The sequence below is a fragment of the Haplochromis burtoni genome, unplaced genomic scaffold (assembly GCF_018398535.1).
Source record: "Haplochromis burtoni strain Fernald_Lab_line unplaced genomic scaffold, NCSU_Asbu1 Contig_29, whole genome shotgun sequence".
Classification (NCBI taxonomy): domain Eukaryota; kingdom Metazoa; phylum Chordata; class Actinopteri; order Cichliformes; family Cichlidae; genus Haplochromis; species Haplochromis burtoni.
Genome location: NW_024582390.1, coordinates 2,852,768 through 2,863,678, shown reverse-complemented (window position 1 = coordinate 2,863,678; position 10,911 = coordinate 2,852,768). Strand labels below are relative to the sequence as shown.

General features: G+C 40.9%; 1 protein-coding gene across 3 annotated transcripts in view; it reads left to right on the top strand.

The window, feature by feature from the left end:
• csrnp3 (cysteine-serine-rich nuclear protein 3) overlaps positions 1–10,579 on the top strand; it is a 26,167-nt gene extending 15,588 nt beyond the window's left edge. For 2 of the 3 annotated variants that reach the window (XM_005918191.3, XM_005918192.3), the window contains 4 exons: positions 4,017–4,185; positions 6,719–6,978; positions 7,186–7,482; positions 7,671–10,579. In XM_005918191.3, the coding sequence (XP_005918253.1) occupies positions 4,017–4,185; positions 6,719–6,978; positions 7,186–7,482; positions 7,671–8,813 (1,869 nt within the window). In that variant the 3' untranslated portion in view covers positions 8,814–10,579. Of the gene's footprint in view, positions 1–289; positions 688–4,016; positions 4,186–6,718; positions 6,979–7,185; positions 7,483–7,670 lie in introns of those variants that run through there. The other variant, XM_005918193.3, reaches the window with a different exon arrangement.
• Positions 10,580–10,911: the final 332 nt, after the last annotated feature.

Below are 10,911 nucleotides of genomic sequence, written 5' to 3'. Positions count from 1 at the left end.
CATCCCATTTTCCCACTGGCCAGCATCTTTCACATAGCCCCCCCCACCACACCACCGACCCTTATAAATTTCTCTCATATTTTTTCATTCTCCTTTTTACTCACCCCCTCATACTTCTCCCACCTCACTCCCTGCTCCCTGCCCCCTCCTCTCTCCAGCTCATGTTGGTAAAAATATCTGCAGACAGCAGGAGCAGAGGCACGCCTGACTCTCTCCCCCTCCCTCCCTCCCCCCTCCTCTCTCTCTCTCTCAGACATCCCACCCATGTGATCTCACAGACTGCCTCTGCTCTGCTCCACTCTTCTCCAGTCAGGCTCCTGCCTTTCAGCCGGCTGCAGCTAATGAGCCTTTGTGTGGCCAAAAAAGACAGCAAGAGACAGAGAAAGAGAAGAAGAAGAGAGAGAGAGAGGCAGTTAAAATGAGATAGACTGTCATCTTGCAACAATAAAGCATACGGTACCGACAGTGCAGTCAGAACAGGAAAATTACCAGTCTGTCTCACACTCCTGCACCCTTTTTTCTCATGCCCGTGGAGCTCAGGGGTCGTTGCAAGTCAGTGGACTGAAACAAAATGGGACTCTCTTCATTCATCATGTTTCACTTTTTTTGAATAGCCACATTTGTGACTGTGCTGCTGTACTGCTGTGAGAAGAGGTGAACGGAGTCACACTCAGCCAGTGGATACAGGTCAGTTGTTCCTGTAAGGGGGCAGGCCATGCACAGAAGTGAAATGTGGCCACTGTAGGATTGATGTGTCATGACTTGCTCCAGATGCCACAGGCTTATTGGCATCACTTGGGATGAGTGTTTTGAGCTTTGCGTTGTCAAATCGGCTTATTGTTATTGTGGGAACCTTGTGAATGATGATGGGTAAATAATTATATTCATAATGCAAGTGTGCTACAGTGCTGTGCGCGCAGCTGATTAAGGATAAGAGTTGGGTTCCACAGTTGATGTGTGTGCCGACAGAGGCAAACACAGGGAGGGGCTTTCCAAGCTGGCTTTTTTGCTGCATTATTTTCTCTGGGATTTTCTCTCTTGTACCATAGTGTGTGCTGCCCAGCCATGATTAGTGGTAAGGCAACAGTGAAGACAAAGAAAGAGCTGTTGGAGAGCAGCAACCATCTCTGTTTTTTATTTAGCCACGATGAGAGAGGTTCACCCCATGTTACCCACAGCTCTGTGGTTTATGATGTCATTTGTATGCAGTGTTAAGATTTTAACTTTTCATGCTATCACAGCTGAATACAGATGAACTATTATACACTCGTCTGAAGGAGAAACTGTGTATAAATGCATCAGCAGAATTTGCTTAAATATTAACTTCATTCTCTAACGTCAGAGTTTTATTGTACACAGTATGTTAGACTGGAAACATTGCCATATGGGAAAGCACTAGTTGTGAGAGTACATTAGAATCTCCATGGAAACCACTTTTGGTATCAAAGCCTAGTGCAGCCTTATCTATGGGCTAAGCATACGAATAGGTTTCCAACAATAGTGTCTAATTAGGACCCTCAGTAGAAAATGGACTAAAATTGCACAGGTCATTTCTGGTGGAAATTTCCATTCCTGTTGGCTGACAAATTAAGTGGATTGTGAAATGAACCAGTTTCTTTGCTGTTTTTGATTTGAGACCAGCAGATTCTGTTAATGAAAATGTAAAATATCACAGGGCAGGCTCGTGTAATCTAGTCTGTCTTCAGTTAATCTTATTCTTGTAAAAAAAAAAAAGTGAGTATTTTGATCTTGAGTTTCCTGTCAGCCATTCATTCACTTTTTTTTTTTTTTCTTTTTTTTTTAAATCTACAAGCTCAGGATACAGGCTCCCATTTCTATTTAAAATAAATAAATATATATTTCTCTTTGGTGAGAAATCTTTTCAGTGAGGTTACCCTGACTGACTCCTCTCCTCTTCACATTCTCCCAGATGGAGGACGCCTCACATTCCTTAGTTGTAGGTAGAGCTGTTGACTCTGGAGGTTCTCCAAATGCTGGTGTTGCCATGTCACTGCACTGAACAAGCACATCCTCCCGGGAACAATGACCCTCTTGCTGGCAGTGCTAGTCCTCTCTGGGTTGCACCTCTTTCACAGGCAGCATGTCTCTCAGGCAGCATTTGCATCTGTAATGATTTGATAGCAGAGCCCAGATGAAACACTGAGGCTGTCTGTGAATGGAACTCCCCCACAAGCTGCTCTGGCAGATAGACGGAGTGGGACTGGGTGAAGATGCACACTGTCTTTACTGATTCCAGGTTCTCAGAGAGAAAGGCAGCAAGGGAAAAGCTGCCAGTCATAGCAATCCTTGCTGTGCTACTGCAGCACTATTTCACTGGCCTTATTTTGAAATGTGACATGACGTTCCAACTACTGCTGTTAAAGCAGGGAAAACAAGTAATTTACTATGTTAAAATGTCGTTCCTAATCAATGTCATGTAAATACTGATTACCACTAAACAAGTCCTACAATGTTGCAGGTCATTAATTACACACTAAAGAATAATGGCAGGATATTTATCAAAAAAAAAACAAGGAAAAAGGAGCAACTGATAGTTATTGCAGTGCCGTAGAGCCAGTTTCTGTAATCATAATTAGTTTTATTTTATTTGACTGATGAGCTTGTTCTTGTTTATTTGTCTAATTGCATCATCACTCAGGGGAGTTAATGGACCCTCTCAGTTGACATTGAAGTGGTCTGCAACACTACAACACAGCATGACATGCTAACCACAAACAGCCAGCTGAACCTACACGCAGATAACAAACTGTGCACAACATCGCTGTCCAATATTACTGTAGAGCTCATGTTTAAAATATGTTTTCATAGCAGCGCTGTGGCAGCTTTCTCTGGAAGATTTGTTGCAGTGATCATGTCTATTATTCCATTGTTGCTAATATCTTTGCGGTGCTTTATGATGCATGATTACAGAGTGCATTTTTTCAACATTGTTTCAGCAGTTACAGCTTTTCACAGTATAGATTTTCACTCCAATTCGCGATGGCTCTAACTGCATTCACCTGAGGCCTTTTCTTTATCCTCTGTAGGAAGCCTTCTTTTTTTCCAAATAAGGGCAGAGCATTTTGAAGAGAGGAACAATTTATGCAGGAAATTGGAACATGCAAAATTGAAGTTGTTTTTTTTTTTTTATTATTGTTTTCAGGGGGGTTTTTGGAGATAGTGACTGGATGTCCCAGGGTCTAGATTTTGATGGTGGACAATCAGATGAGGTGGAAAAGGAGAGGAAGAGTGATGCACGATTGACGTCTTGAAAGGGAGTGTGACAGATTACAATGACTTTATAGACCAAGGACTAAGTTTTGTTTGAAGAAGGTAGCTTAGTGGACCAGAGTACCGATGTTGACATTTTTGAATGAGGTGAATCTGAACGTGTGGGAAAACAGAAGTGATGGAGGAAAACAAGAGCGGCACGATTAGCCCATAGTACAGAGGGGACTGGAAACTAGACATGAAATTGTTCTCATACTTGTACATGAAAATGAACATCTTTGGGTTTGCACTTGTATTAAAATTCCACATCCCATGTAAGTGAAAATTTTAGTGTATTCTTTTAAGAGAAAGACATCATTTTCGACCAGTGCATATATTTTTAATCACTTCTGTGTTTTATAGCAGCAATTAAATTGCAGACACCTTCGATTTTGCATATTGTACATAACTTCAACCTGCGAAGTAAAAACGCTAGACAAGCTGGTCCATTTTCTCTTTTTTTTTAACCTCTCAATCAAAGAGAGTGGAATGAACTTCCTGTAAGGAAGACATAGTATATAATTCGCAGCTTTCGTCTTTCTTTTTCTGCCCCTTTGTGCCAAGTGATCAATTGCCAGGAGAGTGCCTGGGAGCTGAGACAGTGGCAGTGGAGATTTTGTGCATGTTTGAGTAAAAGTGATGGTGGGAGAGTCTGGCTGGTTGCTAATTGAGCGAGTTGAAGATTATGAGGGCTCCGAACTGGATATTAAATAATGTGTGGCCCCTCTGCTGTCTGTCGGTTTCAGGTGCAGATGCGGCGGGCCATGAGCGGAATACTGAAGAGGAAATTTGAGGAGGTGGAAGCCTCCTCCTCCCCGTGCTCTTCCGTGCGGGAGTCTGATGATGAGGTCTCCTACAGTGAGAGTGGGGATAGCAGCGACAGTGTCAACCCCTCTGCTTCAGGCCCTTTCACCTGTGAGTGCCTGCATCTTTTAAATTTGTGCATTATATTCAGTGACAGTAAGATTAATGTCTTCATTTTGCCTCGTGATAGACAAAGCTAAAGGACTGAAAGGGATTTTTACGCAAAATCTGAGCCAGCCTTATTTTGCAGCCTACAGTTATTGCAGGATGCTGCTCAAAGAAGACAAATGTGCATGTCTGTCGATAGCGGAATGTAATATGAATTTACAGTCATGGCTGTGCATTAGAGAGGAGAGGAGGCAAAGAGTCTGGTGCTGTAATAAAAGGGAAGCATGCACAAGCAGCCTCCCTCATTAGTAACATCATCAGTGTACTGGCCCAGCCAGAGGAAATAGCTGATTTTGTATCAAGCTGCATGAGTGCAACATTACTGGTGCTGCACATGTAAATGCAATATCTATCTAACGTATCTAAAAACAAGATTATTGTTTTAAATAATGATTGCTTATTGCAATCTAGTTTTGTTTGTTTGTTTGTTTTTAATGAGAGCAGCCCCGTTGAGAACAGACTCATGCATAGTGGGTTATGCATTATTAATTGTTTGAAATCAGTTAATTGTTCAGTCTTTAAAATAGATAAAACGATTTCTGGATCCCAGTGTAACTCTTTATTAGTCTTTTCTTAAAATATAAAATCAAAATATATGTAAATAACAAAACCCCCCAGCACATTTCTAGACAGAAAGATGAAATCATCAAATGCACTTTAAAATATTTACCTCTTTATGATGAATCCGTTGAAACATTTGCAGATTATTTTTCTGTAAGTCAAGTAATGAGTTTCCTCAGCTGTAGTTTAGAGTCCAATATTAATAGGATAGGGGTGAGATACAAGTAGACAAGTGAAATGAAGAAGCCACTAAAGATATGCAAATATAATTTTGAGCTGAGATTTTATAGGTGACTCAGAGGAGCCCCCTTGTTAAAAGATCTCACAGTATGTCTGGGCTCAAAAACGACTTTGAATAAAAGAAATCAGTCTCAGAGAAACCTATCACAAAAGACACGTCTCCTCTCCAGGTTTCAAAGGATACTGAAGTCACTTCTAATAAAGAACACGGTGCACATGTGAATCTTACGGTTAAAGACATGCGATGGAATGTGAATGAAATGGATTAAACAATACTAGGTCATTAATACTTCGGGGGATATTGAAAACATTCAGATGCTGGCTGAAAAATCTCAGTAATTTGATTCTTAAAAAAGAAAAGAGCCACATTTGGGCAGCATGTTTGTGTTCCTGTGTTTCTGCACAGTTTGCTTACTTGGTTAATTTGGTGTTACTATTATTGTTGGGTCTTCCAATATACAGCGTTTTGATGTGTGTGTTGTTGGGATTAGGGTGCTATATAAATAAATAAATAAATAAAAGGTAAGCCAGGTAGCAAGAAAACAATGTGAAATAAGAGTTTTTGATGATGCCTTTTTGCGTGTATGAATGACATACATAGGGACGGGGGCTGTTTCCTCAGTAAGGGAGTTTAGAGACAGAAGTTTTGTAGTGCATCTCTTGAGGTTCTTCTTGGCCTCTGTGTCAACCGCAGCCGCCGGTAACCGGGGCCTCGAAGGTCAGCTAATAGCAACAAGAGAGCTGCGCACTGGGAGACAGCGCTCTTGTGAAGTAACATGCATGTAGTGATTGAGTAGCTTGGCAGACAGATGAAACACTTAAGTCCTGAGTGGCTTTGCTTTACATCCTTTGCTGTGGTGTTGGGCAGAGAAGAAGAAAAACATCTGTAGTCGGTTTCTTTTAGAGTGTCTACGAAACAGTCAGATCAGAGTCTGGGGCATTTAAAAGAAGACCTGTTAGGACAAATTTCATATATGAAATATATTCATCATATGAAATCTGATTACATAGCTCTTAACATCTGTTAATTGTTTATCTATTGTTTTTATAGGTAATGCTACTCTTCGCTTCTTCTGCTCTTCTCAGCAGTCTTGCTCTCTTAGCTCTACACGTGTAATGAAATGCATTGTCTGCTTTTGCATGGGGTGGAGAGCTGTTGGAACCAGATGGTTTCTATTTGTCCTGTCTGTCTGATAGGGGGGTGAATGCTGGGAACACTGCTCCTGTGAACCAGCTCTCTCCATCTCTGGGCCAGGCAGGGGATTATTTATGCTCCAGTGTTGCCCTCTTCTCTGCACCTCCCCCTTGTAGAGCACTCCTTAAAAAGACACACTAAAGACTTGCATGCCAAGCGGAAGCACAGAGACATGATGAAAATCTGTGCTAATTCACGACATTATATGTCTATATCCATCTATATCTATATCTCTCTATTTAATAGAGAGATGTAGACATATAAAAGAGAGAGGCTATTTTACATGGACGTAAAATAGTTCTACTCTAGCAGAAAAAATGGTAAAAATATATTTGAAAAAATCAGCAGTTATAAGCTCTTGAAGTAGAGCTGTAATCCTTTCCACGTGGCGTAAGTTAATTATCAAAACCATTTTACAACAAAAACAAGAATTGCATGCATGCACTGTACTGTGTTCAGACTTCCTGTTTTCCTTTTCAGCTAACTCAATATTAAAGAGGGAGAAGCGCTTGCGGACGAGAAGGGTGCATTTTGAGAATGTGACAGTGTACTACTTCAGCCGACGGCAGGGCTTCACCAGCGTGCCCAGCCAGGGAGGCAGCACACTGGGCATGTCCAGCAGGCACAGCTGGATCAGGCAGTACTCCGTGGGTGAATTTGCCCTAGAGCAGAAGAGGATCCACAGAGACATGCTCAGAGACCACTTGAAGGAGGAGAAACTCAACTCAATCAAACTCAAGGTGAAAGCATTTTTATTCGTTTCTGAACAAAATCCTACCTGTAAATCTTTTTTTTTACTGTGGATTTCATGACCTACATTCAGCAGATGTCATTGTTTGTGATGAATTTTTCCTGAATGATTTATCGTTTCAAATAAACCAGATTGTTGATGCTGATGTTTAGCTTATTATTTGTGCTTGAATATTTTTTCCTTTTTGTTTTTAAAGCTGACTAAGAATGGCACAGTGGAGTCTGAAGAGGCCAACACACTCACAGCAGAGGACATATCTGATGATGACATTGATCTGGACAACACAGAAGTAGACGAGTACTTCTTCCTGCAGCCTCTTACCACTAAAAAGCGTCGGGCACTGCTGCGCTCCTCGGGGGTAAAGAAGATTGATGTGGAAGAAAAACATGAACTTCGGGCTATTCGCATGTCCAGAGAGGACTGTGGCTGTGATTGCAGGGTTTTCTGTGACCCTGAGACCTGCGCCTGCAGCATTGCAGGGATCAAATGCCAGGTAAATCCTATGACACACATGCTGTAGCCTCATGTTCTATTTTCTGACTTGTAAACAGAACAAAAACATGCGGCCCATTTAAAGAGAATGTGCTTACATGAATAATTTATAGACTACATGAAAGAACTTGCTTACGTGTTATTTTAAAACAAAATCTGTACATTTTTTTTTTGCTTTTCTGCTTTCAGGTGGATCGTATGTCATTTCCATGCGGCTGCACAAAAGAAGGTTGCAGCAATTCAACTGGAAGAGTGGAGTTCAATCCCATTCGCGTCCGAACGCATTTCTTGCACACTATAATGAAACTCGAACTGGAGAAGAGTCGTGAGCAGCAGCAGCCGTCCCCAACCAACGGGTACCACGGCGAAGCAAGCGACCTGGGAAGTGGAAACCCTTTTGCTCAATCACAGCACAGGCTGGAGTACTCTCTGTCAGATGCAGTTCCACAGGCGGCCAGCATGCACCTTCAAGCTGCAGACGACATGGAGGAGACACTAGATGATGAAGACGAGGAAGAAGATGAAGAGGACGAGGAGGAGGAAGAGGAAAACGACGAAGATGAGGACGATGAGGAGGACAGTAGCAGCGTTTGCAGCGGGCTGTCTGATTCCAGCACACAAAGCTTGGCTAACAGCGACTCTGAGGACGAGGAGGGGGACGACGATGATGAAGAGAAGTCTGAGAATTTTGAAGACGACATGACGACACCGTCAGTTTCTCATACCGAAGTTGTGCCCTTATCCTCTGTGCTGTGTTACAGTGATGGCTCTGTGGGACATGACAACCACATTAATGGGAACACTTATTTAATGAACTCCTCTCCGGCTGAGTACTATCAGCTGGGGGGCACGAGCGCCATCTCCAACGGCCAAACCAGCCAGCCTAGTGAACCTTATGGGGAAAACTTGGCATTCCAAGATCCAGTTAGTACGACCAACGGGAACGTGGCCCAGAGACCTTTCAGCGTCACTGCTGAGCAGTACACAGACTACTCGAATCATGCTGAAGAACAATACGCAGTCAATCACCATTTTACTCTGAGCGGTGGTGCCCCTACCACCCCGCTGACCTGTTATACACCTGACCCGAAGAATAAAGTTTTGTCCAAAGCGGCGTTTGAGGACCAGGCAGAAAACGAGAACCAGGCTCCATTTCAAAACTACCTGAACAATAACAATCAGAGTTCCTACAGCAGTCACAGCTCATGTATGACAACTGAGCAGCCACCACAAGAGTCAAGTCTCAACGGACATTCTGACCTGACCTTACTAGCAAACAACACTAAGAACCTGCCTTTACCAGACCACTGCCCTGAGGTCACAGCCATTTAGTGTGCCTCGCCTTTTTAAGTATTCTTTAAGTAGTATTACGTCTTCAAGAGGAACATGATCATGGCCTTTTTGGATTATCTGACCTTAAATTTCAAAGCAATTCACTGCGCCGTAATGCATTTTCAGCTGTAACTATAAAGCCACAAGTTCATTATGTAAAAGGCTTTGAGGTGCTTTTCGCTGTCTCCAGTACATTGTGTGCTTAACTGCAAAATCGAACGTATCAAAAAAAACATCAAAGCATAATTTATGTCACGCTGTGCAATGTATCCTGTAATTTCAGATGTAAAGTTCTAGTTTTAAGCAGATATTGTACTGTAGATGGAACTTTTCTATGTCTGCTATATGTGTCAAATGTGCAAAAAAAAAGGCTTATTGTCAATTTATTTATTGTTTTTGAAGTATGTGTATACTTATTGTAAATGTTTTGATAACAATACGCATGCAGTTTTCGGAATCTCAGTGATGTTTGGGAAAAAATGCCATTGTTTTATATTTTAAAAAAAAAGTGTTGTATACATAATGTACATTTTTCTTCTTGTTTTCGTCACAATTATATGCTTTTCTATGGTTTTGGAAAGCATGAAAAAGCCTGAAAACTTATTTGTATGTTTGGAATATGATATCAATGGAAATGTCAAAATCAATTCACAGCCTTGTTGGGGCTGTGTTGGGGTCCAGTGGCATGCAGTTGGTTTGAAATGACTTCAGTTTTCTCCCCGCTGTTTACTCTTAGAATAACACAATTAGCATGTGTCACTATAAAAGAAGATTTTTAATGTGAAGACTTTTTTTTTTTAAAATACAGGGATATTAATGAAGTCATACTTTGACATATGTCCAAAAACTATGAAATATTTATCAGTAAAATAGAATTAATTTGAACAGTAACTGGTCTAGTGGACAAAATATGTCCTCTAGAAATGTGCCAGTAATGCTTATGGGATTTCAACATTATACTGTCTAACAACTTAGATGTTTATTTACGTAAATCCCATAAAGATTTTAATTTTTGTTTTGTACGACTAATGGTTTAAACAGATTTTCTCTTCTACAGAAAATCCTTAGTAAAATCAGCCAATGGGGCATTTCATCACTTTAACAGTGCTTTATATTTGTATTTTAAGCATTGTTTGTTTGGTTAACAATATACAGTTATTAAAACTATAAGGGGTAAACATGTTCAAGGTTGACAATCAAAACTTATTTTCAAATAGTACACAGTAGGGCTCCTGGGGTCCTGTAAGCCATCAAAAATGACAACCAGATACGGAAAGAATATTTACCAGAAATGTATAAATAACCTTTAAAATCACAGACAAGATGGAAATTGAAGTGACTGCTCAACAAGTGGAGGACTGCAATACTTCAGTAAACAGCGCTGCTGTAATGCTGGTGTTACCTTGAGCTCCCTGCTTCTGCATGAATACTGATATTTGTCCCACTTCCAAGCTGCAAATATCCGCAACATCACTATAATCAGAAGACTCGGCGCAAGAGTTTGGGTGGTTTTGTGCGACACTCGAGTAGCTGGGACCTGTCACGCCACGTGCCACGAAGGAAGTATACGGACTGCTTTCAGGCAATCGGTGGCATCGGCAAAGCCAATAGTTCTGATTAACTGTGCCAAAGCATACAGTGTGAGAAGGCTAATATGATGACATCCATGTGGGAATCCTGTGTTTGGTTTTATGTTCCAGTATTTATTACGAATGATATAATGAAATGTGTATTTATTGTGGTTTATTAAAAGTCTGTATTGAGTAGATTGCTTCTCTATCTTAAAAAAAAAGTCTTCTGTTTCATGCTGGTTGTGAGTTGTAAAACATCATGTGCCTGATTTATTTAATTCGATTTCGTATTCTGTGAAATGCATATGTTTTGCACAAAATGGTAATTTTTTCGTTTTCATTGTGTTTGGTTTCAAACTGTAGATAGACAACTTCACTTGACATGATTTTGAAATAAATATTAAAATTTCTTTTGTATCTAAATCACTTTTGATATTTTCATATTCAAGCACACAAAGTGAGGAGGTTACTGAAACAGAGGCAAAGTTGGATTTCTAGTTGCAAAGCGCCCTCTGCAGGCTAAATGA